Raw genomic sequence first — 12,566 nt, 5'->3', positions numbered from 1 at the left:
ACTCCGTTGAGTGAGCCAGTAAACAAGATTTGCATCTGGAGGCTGGAGATTGCCATTTCCTGGTCAAAATAACTTTGGCGACTGTCTTGCTCAGCTAGACGTGAGTGGCCAAGGCGCACAAAAGATCAAAACTGTATTCAGTGTTAGTTCTCCATCCCCCAAGATTGCTGAGGCAAAGTCGGGGCGCTTCTTTGATATGCATCCGACTCTGTAGCCTGCCTAGGTCAGCTTGCCTTGTCTTCCCCCCCTGAAGACTATATAAAGAACAGTTCTTTGAATAAACGCTCTCTTTCGCCTGATCGGAGAACCGTGAGTTCTGTCTTTACTCTTTGCATCTCCCTCTCCTGCCCCCTTTTTCTCTCCCTCCCTCAGGAAAAGGACCCACGATGATTCGATTCTCAGCCCTGCCGGTCGGGGCGGATGAAACAGGTACCGAGCGCCCCAGTTACGACAATTGGTGCCTCAACGCGGGGCTCAGTAAAGTAACACCCTGAGCGTCGGCTTACGACAATTCAGGTAGCTCAGAGTGGAAAAGGCCAGAAAAATGAGCAAAAGGGTCGAACAGTTAAGAGTAAAATGCCCTGAGGAGTTCAGAGGAGGGGCTCCCTGATGCACAGGCCTGCCCCCCAGGCCCGCAGCTCCTCTCCCCTCTTGCGCCTTCCACCTCCTGCAGCAGCCCTGCACTGTGCTGGACCCAGGCCTACGACAGCAGCCGGTGACCTGGGTGGAAGTGGTCCCTTCTGCACCCCTGTACGCGCTTAATCTTCCTTTTGAAATCTCTCTACGGCTATAACAGTGCCGCGTCTTTCTGCGTCACACTTGGCCAGTGACTTTTAGGACAAGAAGCTTCATGTCAGCAAACCCCCTTCAGTAACTCCTTTGTTCTCTGCTCAGTCGCACCCGTCCCTCCTGCCAGTGACACAGATCCCCGGACTGCTGGAGCAGAAGTGAGAGTCCAGAGATAGACCCACATGTATGGGGACAGATGATGTTAGACAAAGGTGTAGAAGTCGACCAAATAGTGCGAGAATAATTGGACATCCAGATGCAAAGTCAAAAAGTGATCCGTATCTCAACATCTGCAGAAATTAACTCAAAATGGATTATATTCCTTAATATGAAACCTCAAACTATAGAACTTACAGGGAAAAAATGGAATAATGTTCAACCTTGGGTAAGGCAAAGATTTAGATTGGATACAGCCCAGAAGCACAATCCTTAGAAGAAAAAATGCCCCCTTTGAGATGTGTTTTCCAGAGAGCAGGTCAACAAGCCATGGAGTGGCGGGCAACATTTGCAGACCATCTCCGATAACGGACATGATTCAGGTAGATCACGAAGTCTCAAAACTCAGCAGTTTGAGAAGTTCCATTTGCCCATTTTAAAACTGGGCAAAATATTTAGACACTTCACCGAAGGGGACATACAGATGGCAAATAAACACATGAGAAGCTGGTCAACATAATAAGCCATTAGGAAAATACAAATTAAGACCCGGGGGTTCCCACCACGTATCTATTAGAATGACTAAGAGTACCACACCCCGTGTTGGTGAGGGTGTGAGCATCGCTCACACTGTTGCAGGGACGGCAAAGGGCTGAACTAACTACCTCAGAAAATACTTGGGGGCGGGGGCGCCTGGGTGGCTCAGTCAATGACGTGTCCGACTTCGGCTCGGGTCGTGATCTCACGGTTTGTGGGTTCCAGCCCCGCGTTGGGCTCTGTGCTGACAGCTCAGAGCCTGGGGCCTGTCTTTGGATTCTGTATCTCCCTCTCTCTCTGCCCCTTCCCTGCTCACATTCTGTCTCTCTCTCAAAATTAAATAAACATTAGAATATTTTTAATAAAAAGAAAATAGTTGGGCAGTTCTTAAAAGGTTACAGTAAGTACTCACCACTCCTAGTTATTGGCCGAACAAAAAGTAAGTCTGTCTGATGACTTGGACATGAACGTTCACAGTAGCTTTATTTGCCCAAAGGCAGAAAAGATCCACGTGGCCATCAACAGGGAAAGACAGGAATGATTATCCGTACAATGAAATCCTCTTACAATAAAAGCAATTACTGATATACACAATGTGGACAAGTCTCAATGCTGAATGAAAGACCAAAAATGTATGCTTTCATTTATCAAATGTTCTGGAAAATGCAGAGTAACCTACAGAAATCAAGAGAAAGCGCATCACCGGGGGTTGGTGGGGAGGGACTTGGAGAGATTTCAAAGGGGCAGAAGGAAAGAGGGTGATGATGTGTTTGTTATCTTGATGTGGCTCTGGCTTGCCATGTATACATACGTCAAAACAATCGTACATTTTAAGTTTGTGTGATCTGCATGTTAATTACGTCTTGATTTCAAACATAAGTCTGTTCATACAGGCTAAGGGATCATTTCGTAGCTTATCTAGCACAAAGCGCCCACTTCTCTCACTGTCGGCTGCTGACTTTCTGCGTCACTGAGAAGCCCGGAGCACCCAGAGCGCGTCTTCACACCACCACCTTTACTCTCTTGCTTGCACCTGCGCCCATGTGCCCCCTGGGCTGGGCGGGCCACGCACATCCCCTCCAGCGTGTCTGCCCGCGATGCAGACTGCAGTGGGAAACGTGCCCCCAGGCCTGCGCGCGGCTGCTCCCTGGGCCATGCCGCCCCCGCACGGCCGCACCGCATCCACGGGACTCCCGCCTGCTCCAGGCGCTGCTGCCGACCGCCCTGTCCCCCGTGGCCAGATCATTCCGGTCAACCGGACGTTTCTGTCATGTCTTGCACACGAAGAGTCTCTCCCTCTCCCTCCTCCATCTGCTCCATTCGCTTTCCTTTTCAGCAAACGCCTTCAAACAGTTATCTGTACTCCCGATTTCCAATTTCTCCTCTCCTTTTCCAACTCCCTCCTTTTCTAACAGCCATTCACTCTACTCTTCCACTGGAATTGCTCTTGTCGAAGGTCACCAATGGCCACCCCTAACTTATATGGTTCGTCCTCCGGTCTCCAGTGAAACCACTTCTCCTGGCTGTGAGGACACAGCTCCCCTCAGATTCCCCCTTCCCTGCCTGTGGACCCCCTCCTTGATAAACTCCTTCCCTGACCCCGTCTTGTCCTTCGGCTCAGTCTGGGGCCTCTGTTCTGCCTACTCCCATTGACCTGGCGATCTCACTCACTCATCCATACGCTCATCACTCACGTGTATATTTACTCATTCCATCTTCCTTCCTGGGATTCCAGACACATCTGTGCAGCTGCCTACGTGGACCCTCACACTTAGCAGGTCCAAAACCCAACTCCTGATTCCCCCACCCCAGATCTATTTTCTCAAACTTCCGCATTTCAGTTGGTAAGCAACCGGATGGATTCGGGTTGCTAAATAAAAAGTGTTGGTGATACCTTCGCCATTTGTTTTCCCACGCTTCACGTAGAGTTGGACAGCAAGTCTTTTAACTTCAAAACGAATTGGATTCTGGCTACACTGCACCTCCCCCACTGCTACCGTCCTGGTGCAAAGCACCATCATCTGCCTCCTGCCTGGGTCACAACAGTTTCTCCTGAGCTCCTGGCCTCTGCCCATGCTCTTCTTTCTTCCGTCGACTTTCAACACTGGATGCAGAGTGATCGTGTTCAGATCACATCAGTCCCTTACCTGGGAAGCTACCCACCACAGAGACGCAAGTCCACGGTGGCCTTGAGGCACCTGTGCTCACTGTGCTCCAGGCAGCCTCCTTGCTTCCAAAACAGGTCAAACCTCAGGGCCTTTGCACTTGCTGCTTGCTGTGCCTTAATGTTCTTCCTTTAGGCTCTTCCTAAGTTCTTCCTTTTCTTTACTAAAGTGTCATTCTTAGGCTTATCTAAAATTGAGCTCCTGGGGCTTTCCCGGACTCCTCCACTGCTCTGTTTTGTCTCTCGTGTGTATTAACATTACCATATGGTTTTCCTGTATTGTTTATATTAGCATGTTTCCCCCCATTTGGATGTAAGCTTCAGAGATTTTTTTTCTTGGTAACTATTTGGAGATTACTATTGTTATTTCAAGACAGTTCTTGGGACATAGTCTCTATTCAGTAAGTGCTCTTGAGTAAATAAGTGGATGAAACAGAATAAAAATAATGTGTCTGTTGAAACCCGAAAGCCACGTGCCATTCTCCCGAGGTGACCACTATAGTAGTTTCGTGTTTTCTTCCAGAACTTCCTGTGGGTAAAACATACATTCACAGACTCCCTTTTGTCACAATACAGGGAGTGTGCGCCACAGACTATGCTCTATGGGGTGCTTTTTTTTCTTTATATGTCTTGACCATCTTTTTATGTCAACACGTAAGTAGCTACTCATTTTATAATTCTGGCTACTGTATTCCGTTGTGTGGATAAGATTATGATTTCAGTTTTCTGAAAAGTCCATTCGTTAACCCATTTTATCATATGCTAAATAAACACTTTTGTCCCGACTACTTTATATACTCAGGCTAGTATTTCTGTAGGATAAATCTGTAAAAGATTGCTAAGTCACCAATATATAGTGCCAAATGGCCCCCAAAATGTACTAATTAACATTCCTCCCTCCTCAGTATATGGGATTCCTTGGTTTCCTATATTCTGTCAACATTATTGACTGTGTTCAGTTTTTGCCAAGGCTGTTAATTTGGAAATGTGTGTGCCCAGGCAGAGGGATCATGGGTGATGCCCCTAGGGCAGGAGGAGGGGCTTGTCACTGACTGTTCTGGAAATATCTTATTCTAGTTCTGCTTTGTCCCGGCTAGAGGGGAGCAGGGGAAGCCGGGTCTCGGGGCCTCATTCATTCATGGTGGGTTTAAACGTAGCCGCCTGGTACACTGCCCTGGTCAGGCTTCGCCAGAACGGAGCAGTTACTCTATCCATCGATCCAAAGCTACTGTTATCAGAAGACATCGCTCATGTCCCAATCAGATTGGCTCAACCATTCTAACTCAGGAAAACAAGTTGAACAGAATCTTTTTTTCGCTGAAAATCACCGTCTAAACTGGAAAGTGGCTCTTAAACTGAAATCTGCCGAATGAGTGAGCGAGTGAGCGTGTGCAAAGGTATCGAGGCTGGGGACCGGAGGCTGAGGACAAGCCGCCAGACAGCACGGGCGGCCTGAGCGCGGCCGTCGAGGCAGGCGGGCCCGCATTCCTTCGGCAGGTGGGGGAGCTCCTGCTCCCTGCCCCGACCAGCCCCCATGATCACGACGGCTTCCTACCTAGGAGGACAGAGCCACCTCGTCCTTAAGCTTCACGAAGCCAGAGCAAAGGGAAGGCGGAGTCCTTAGAGAACTCGCCCTTCACGTTTGGCAGTGGGAAATTGATCAAAAGGTCCTTTTCTAAGCGAAACGTTCAGCTCGGCTCAATTACCAGTTAGTGGCGAAAGGGGCCGGAGCCAGACTGCGCAAGCGCATTGCTTCCCGGGCCCCGCGCGCGCGACCGTCCGGCCTTGGCTCGACGCATGTGCGCCTGCGCGGAGCTGAGGGCCGGGGCCCTCAGGCGTCCCGGTTGCCTAGCTACCTCTGTGAAACAATCGGTGCGGCTGGCGCTTCCCGGCTGGCGCTAGAAGGGGCAGTTGGCCTTCACTTTCCGAGGAGCCCGAGGAGGAGCGGGTGAGAGCCCCGGCCGGCAGCCCCGGACCTCGCGAAGCCGGCCTCCTGGCCCGTCCCCAAGCCTGGGAGCCCGGCCCCGACCCCGCCACACACCCCAGGTCCCCCGCCAGGCTCCAGATCGGGGGGGAGGCGGGGCGGCCCGACCCTTGAGCTGCACCTGCGCCCCAAGGCTCACGCCCTCCCTCCGCCTCCTCCACGCAGCACACCTTGATTCTTCGCAGCCTGATCCCGGCATGCGGAGAGCGATGCCGCTTCCTGACACCATGTTCTGCGCGCAGCAGATCCACATTCCCCCGGAACTGCCGGACATCCTGAAGCAGTTCACCAAGGCTGCGATCCGCACCCAGCCCGCCGACGTGCTGCAGTGGTCCGCGGGGTAAGCGCCTGGGAGAGCCGGCCGCCCCCCGTGGCCCGACGCTCAGGACACCTCTCCCAGCTGGTGTCTACACCCGAGCCTCTGGGAAGCGTCATGGGTCATGGCTGATTGGCCTCCCCGGGAATTACTGCCCAGTGCTGACTTTCCTACAGAGTAACGACAGCTCCCTGCTGTCAGAGGGGTACTTACTCAGACTAAAGCTTACAAAGCAGTTGCATCGGTTAAAAAGTTTCTGCATTGTGTTATAAAACCAAGCCACTTGCAGACCCTGTATTTTATTTGTAAAATGATTTTTACAGAAAGAATCTTATGGCTAAGTTCCTCGTCCTAGAGAATCCTCCCAGGGTTAGGTACGGGGGTCAGTTTATTAGACCCCAGACCACCGAGGTTATGTTGGGGTAATTCTCCCAAGGCTGCTGTAAACGTTAACCTTTGCCCAGCCTACTTCACAGAAGGCAAACGTTTCTTGCAGCAAACATGCTATTTCCAGGAAGACATTCATAATTTTAATGTTACAAAGTCAACAGGTCTAAAAAACCTTTAAAATAAACCCATTTGGTTTTGAAAGGAAAGTTCTTTGCCCCTTTTCAGGAAACAGACTTAGAAACTCAATTTTATGATCACTAGAACTGGTAAAAATATAAATGTTTTAGTAACCAGCAAGTCCAGTTTCCCTCACTTGTAAAACCAAGGTGACCCAGGTCCCTATCACTGCTCTAACGAATAACCACAGAAGCGGATGGATTTAAACAATGGGGGTGCCTTCCCTTACGGATGTGGAGGTTCACAGTCCAGAATCAGTTTCGCGTGGCTGTGGTCAAGCCGTCAGGACTTCTCTGGGGAAGATCTGGGGAGAATCCGGTCCCTTGCCTTGCCTTTTCCAGCATCTGGAGCTGCATTCCTTGTGTTCTGTGGCTCATGGGCCCTCCATCTTTAAAGCTAAAAGTGTGGCAAGTCTCTCCCTCTGCCTCCCTCTTCCAAGGACACCTATGATTACATTTAGGGCCCCTCAGGATAATTCAGGAGTTTTCCCATCCCAGAATCCTCACATCTGCAAAGTCCCTGTTCCCGTGTAAAACGAGATCCACAGTTTCCAGCATCAGGACCTGGGTATCTTGGAGGCTTTTCTGGACCCTGCCACACAAGGCTGCTTATTAATCCAGTGCTTTGCCTTGTGACAAACACTTCTGTCATTTGCTTCTGAAAGATTCTATCTGGATTCTTGCCCCAAAAAATTACGGCCTCTGGTTTTAACCATTATAAAAGCATCAATGAACGGATGTGTAAGAGTTTATCTGTACTTGACAGAACATTCCAAAATTGAGTCCCTTTTTTCTTGGAACATTAAATTATTTTAGTTTAAGCTTCACTTTAAGTGGCTTAATTGAGAACTTTCTGGATGTGACACGCAACTATTTTCCCTCAAGAACAATTTTGGATGGGGCTCCTGGGTGGCTAAGTTGGTTGGGCATCTGATTTTGCCTCAGGTCATGATCTCCTGGTTTGTGGGTTCAAGCCCGCATCAGGCTTGAACAGTGCTGACAGCTCAGAGCCTGGAGTCTGCTTGGGATTCTGGGTCTCTCCTCTCTCCTTCTCCCCTGTGTGTGCTCTGTGTCTCTCTGTCTCTCAATAATAAATACACGTTAAAAAAAGAACAATGTTGGAGGTTTAGGAGTAAAAGCAAGCATTGTTCACCAGGCAGTGTGTGGGAAATGGGCTCAGCCAGGTCCCAGCCACCGGCACACAGTCTTTTAGGGACAGATGTTCCTCAGAAGAGGGCAGATTGGTCTTTGAGGTTAGGACGAGGTAAGGGTGGCTTGGGTGGCTCAGTCGGTTTCGTGTCCAACTCTTTAAAAAATTTTTTTAATGTTTATTTATTTTTGAGAGAGACAGAGACAGAGTCCAAGCAATGTGGGGGGGGGGAGGGGCAGAGAGAGAGGGAGACACAGAATCCAAAGCAGGCTCCAGGCTCTGAGCTGTCAGAACTCACGAACCTCGAGATCATGACCTGAAACTGTTGGACGCTCAACCTACTGAGCCCCCCAGGCGCTCCAAGCAACCAACTCTTGATTCCAGCTCGGGTCTTGATCTCACAGTTTTGTGAGACTGGGCCTCTCGCCGGGCTCTGGGACTGACAACGCAGAGCCTGCTTGGGATCCTCTCTCTTGGCCCCTCCTCAGCTCTCTTTCTCGCTCTCAAAAATAAACTTAAAAAAAGAAAGGAATAATTAGCAACATCTCTGATTATGTAACAAAGATGGCTGTAGCTAGGTATTTGAGACGCTCCCGAAACGTGAGATCATGACCTGAGCTGAAATCAAGAGTCGGACGCTTACGCGATTGAGCCACGTGGGCGCCCCTAAGTATTCATACCTTTTAAATTATGGCCTGTGCGTTGGTGGGTGGTTTACTCTTCACTTTACTGCGCATACTGTTTCTCTTTGTCATGTTGGCTGTTAGAGCGGCAGCCACCGGCTTCAGTGGCGCCCCTCCCGTGCCTGCCGGACAGAAGCCGAGTGTGTGCCCCCTCCTGACTTGTTGCCCTAAGCCAGTCCCTACCCTCACTTGTGCCACTGGAGGCAACATTCACGCCCATATAAACACCAATACTCACATCCCAGAAAGGAACAACTAAATGGGAAAAGTACTAAAACAACTACCAAATTGTTATTAATTACTACATTAATTAAATGAATTGTTACTCCTAAATTGTTAAATTTAGTAAAAACAGTTGACTAAGAAATTACCAATAAAAGGGTACCAGGCAGGCAAGGTGAAGGGGGCGGGGCTCTGACTCAGGACTGGAGCGGTTGCTCCTCCGTGGGGGACACAGGTGGCTTCCCTGAGCCGGGACTGTGTCGGCTTGAACCCAGCTGCTTGAAGGCAGGCCCCTGGGAAAGCAGCCAGGCCAAGCAGAGGGGAACCAAATGCCAGCCGTCAGAGTGGAATGACCAGACTATGACACTGCCCTTGGGTCGCTGTCGTCCCAAAGCTCCCGCCTCCTTTGGCAGCATTCCAGGACCCCTCACAGTGTTTGCTTGATGAGAACCTGTGTCAGCAGCCCTCCCCCCCACCCCTCCCCTGCCGTGGCCTCTTGGCGAGTGGCACGTTCAGCCCACGGCGGCTTGAGCTCAGTGCCCCTGGGGGCCTGCAGCAGGATTGCCGTTAGCAGTTTTGCAGACAGAGAAACTGAGGCACGCAGAGAGGGTTAAGTTGGAGAGCTGAGTAGAGGAGCCAGGCATTGGGGATCATTTAAGAAACATCACTGATTACAGTGCTTTCTCTGTATCTAACGTCGCCGTTAGGTATTTTTCAGCTTTGTCAAGAGGCGACCCACTTCCCGTCAAGGACAGAATTGAAATGCCCATGGCCACGCAGAAAACAGACACAGGCCTGACTCAAGGACTCCTGAAAGTTTTGCACAAGCAGGTATGAGAGGGTCTCCGTGATCCATCAGCTCCACGAGATAAAGTGTGGCCGGCTGCGTTAACGCGTTCCCGGTGCAAACCTGCAAGGTGCACTCAGAGGAGGGATCTGACCCCCCACGTGGCTGTTCGTGATTAGACTGTAGGAAAGGGAAATATAATTTTCTTCTAAATACCATATTAACACACGAGGTGCTCCTGGACTAGAAGTCTGAAAATTCAACTCCAAACATGGGGGCTACAAGTCTCTAAATAGGCTTATAAAAATTTTGTATGTGCTAAAGAAATAATTTGCCACTGCATTAATCTGAACAGCAGAGTGCCCTTGGGGGTCCGGTGTCCAGTCATCCAAAGGGCCTGCGCGTGGGTGAGGCCCTTCCTGGCACCGTCTTGCCCAAGAGCCCCAGGCCAGGGCTCTCCCGACCCACCACCGGCTTCCAGAGAACCGAGTTACCAGGGAGTGTATTACCCAGCCAGGCTTGGCAACCCTGATGACTGGGTTGTGGTGCTGAAAATGACATCAGTGGTATAACCTTGATCTTTGAAGTGATTTGTGCCCATTACATGTATACTTTTGGACTTACCGTGCCTCTGGGCAGGATACACTGACTTCTGAAAATAGAATTATTCCGTGGTTTTCTCTGTCTTGAGGGAAACATGAATAACCATCGAAAGGGGTAGCTTGGGACAAGACAACGCTAAAAACTGCTCAGAGCACAGCACAGAGAAGGCTGTTCACAGATCACAGTGTTCCCCACCTCCCAGATCATTTAAAATAGTGGAAGGAGTGGATTTATTTTCAGTTTTCAAACTTCTTCCATTTAATTGTTAACACATGGAGCGGATTGGACTTGAAATGCTTTTATTTTATTTATTGAGGTTGTTTTTGTGGCAAAGGACTTTGGCACAGACCACAGAGCGTCACATACCCAATGTACATGTGCCCGTTTTCCGGAGTCACAATGTTAGGCCACACTTGCCTCACAGCCCTTTTGCCTTTGGAGAAGTAGAGCATGCTAATATCAGCTCACTCCCCACACACATCCCCCCTCGCTCTCCCAGGACGTGCTGTGTTGTGAGTTCGGCGTGTGTCATTTCCCGGCATGCGGTGGGCTCCTGGGATAGGGATTCATAAGTATTCTATCTCACAGGCTTTTAAAACCTAAAGAAGATGTGTAGGCGTAAAAACGTACCCATTTTGTCCTTCCGTGTTTCCTGCGCAGTGCAGCCACAAGCAGTATGTGGACTTAGCAGATCTGGAGCAGAAATGGAAGAATCTGTGCCTGCCGATAGAAAACTTCAGAACTCTGCTACAGTTGGATCCTTGTGAAAACAAGATCGAGTGGATGAAATTCTTGGCGCTTGGATGCAGCATGCTTGGTGGGGTACGTACCCACAAGAGGCGTGTTAATCATTCTGGGTAATCACAGGCCTAGCTGGAACATAGGTGTTGCAGTAACTGAAGGTAACACTTTCGTTACTTTAGTCACTCTGTCTAAGAGAAGCATTTTTTTTCCGAAAGACTATTGTATTTGTTTTTAATGTTTGTTGATTTATTTAGAGAGAGAGGGGGTGAGTGAAGGAGGGACAGAAAAGGGGAGAGAATCCCAAGCAGGCTCCACGCCGTCAGCACAGAGCCCGACACGGGGCTCAAACTCCCGAACCTCGAGATCATAATCTGAGCCGAAGTCAGACACTTAACTGACTGTTTAACTGTCTTTTTAAATGTTTATTTATTTTGAGAGAAAGCAAGACTGAGTAGGGAAAGGGAAGAAAGAGAGGGGAGGGAGAGAGAATCCCAGGCAGAGAAAGAGGGAGAGGGAGAGAGAATCCACGCTGTCAGCACAGAGCCGGACGTGGGGCTCAATCTCATGAACCATGAGATCCTGACACTGAGCTGACACCAAGAGTCAGACGCTCAACCAGTGGAGCCACCCAGGCGCCCCTGGGCTTCCAGTTATTTTAATTTGCAAAAGTTATAAATACTTCAATTTTAAAACTGTTAACAGGAGATAAAATATATAGGTACTATTAAAGGCGTTCAGGTTTTAGAAGAGAATGCATCGGTGACTTTTTATTAAACTACATGCCGTTTGGTAAACAGGAAGAGGCGTAAAGTTATTTTATTCTTGAGTTAAAATCCATGACTAGTAGGTGACAGAGTGCAGTTTTGCTTATGCTGAGGTATGACTGTTGGGAAGGAAGACACAGGTGACCCTCTGATTCCCAAGGTCAGGGCGTCTCTGAACCAAGGAGGGACAGGACTTCTTGGGGCCTCTGGAAGCTGTCTCTTCGGCTCCAGCGTTTGAGTCTGGGTGAGACGCTGGGGTCCGGGGCAGGGGGTGGGGAGAGGCATCACTCTGCGCTGTGAAGAAGGGGTTCTGGGAGGAGGTGCGGCCCCTTCCCTGCCGAGGTGGGCGCTTGTTTTCTGCGCTCCCCTTAGTCTCTGCCCCGCGGAGCAGGACTGGGTGATTCCCGTCCATGCTTCACGCCGCAAACTCGTCTCCGGTTTTCATGTTAGAGAATCACTGTGTGTAAGAAACTCCCATGAACCGCACACGATCACAAACACCGATGACGCGTTGCTGCTGATGGCCTGTGCTCTCTTCCTCCGACCTGTCCCCCCTGTGCCCCCTCCCAAGCCACCGCTATGCCAAATCTCACGCTTCCTGGGGGCCATGCACGTACCCCAAGAAACACATTGTCTTGGGGCGCCTGGGTGGCTCAGTCGCTTAAGCCTCTGACTTCAGCTCAGGTCATGATCTCGCAGTTTGTGAGTTCGAGCCCCGCGTCAGGCTCTGTGCTGACAGCTCAGGGCCTGGAGCCTGCTTCAGATTCTGTGTCTCCTTCTCTCTCTCTGTCCCTCCCCTGCTCATGTTCTGTGTGTGCCTCTCTCTCTCTAAAATAAATAAACATTAAAAAAAATAAAGAAGAAAGAAAGACATTGTTTTATGCCCGTTGGTTTCAGCTTTATGAAAAGATCGTTCTGTTCACTCCCAGTTAGCTTTCCGTGTCTGTCCGTCTGCGTCACTACAGACTGCTCCAGGGCATGCGCTGTCTCTGCCGTGGAAGAGCCGCTCTGGGATGCACCACGGTTTGCTGGTCTCAGGGCCCCAGCGAGAACCTGGGGGACCCCAGCACAGCCGGGTGCTGGCCAGACGCCATGTCACGC

The 12,566-nt window shown here is 50.1% G+C and overlaps 1 protein-coding gene and 1 long non-coding RNA gene across 3 annotated transcripts in view; one reads left to right on the top strand and one right to left on the bottom strand.

Annotated features, from left to right (window-relative positions):
* Positions 1 to 1,939: 1,939 nt before the first annotated feature.
* Positions 1,940 to 5,440, bottom strand: LOC115293290. Its single transcript, XR_003909473.1, has 2 exons — positions 5,202 to 5,440; positions 1,940 to 2,157 (listed from the first exon to the last, which is right to left on the bottom strand). It is a non-coding gene; the product is annotated as an uncharacterized LOC115293290 (long non-coding RNA).
* A 44-nt stretch (positions 5,441 to 5,484) lies between these two features.
* Positions 5,485 to 12,566, top strand: part of ROPN1L (rhophilin associated tail protein 1 like) — a 12,340-nt gene continuing 5,258 nt past the window's right edge. The window contains exons 1-4 of one of the 2 annotated variants that reach the window (XM_029941076.1): positions 5,485 to 5,594; positions 5,796 to 5,970; positions 9,275 to 9,398; positions 10,618 to 10,779. In XM_029941076.1, coding sequence (XP_029796936.1) covers positions 5,828 to 5,970; positions 9,275 to 9,398; positions 10,618 to 10,779 — 429 coding nt within the window. In that variant the 5' untranslated portion in view covers positions 5,485 to 5,594; positions 5,796 to 5,827. The remainder of the gene's footprint in view (positions 5,595 to 5,795; positions 5,971 to 9,274; positions 9,399 to 10,617; positions 10,780 to 12,566) is intronic. The other variant, XM_029941077.1, reaches the window with a different exon arrangement.

Source organism: Suricata suricatta, chromosome 6 (genome assembly GCF_006229205.1).
Source record: "Suricata suricatta isolate VVHF042 chromosome 6, meerkat_22Aug2017_6uvM2_HiC, whole genome shotgun sequence".
NCBI classification, from domain to species: Eukaryota; Metazoa; Chordata; class Mammalia; order Carnivora; family Herpestidae; genus Suricata; species Suricata suricatta.
This window is presented reverse-complemented; position numbering and strand designations above follow the sequence as displayed.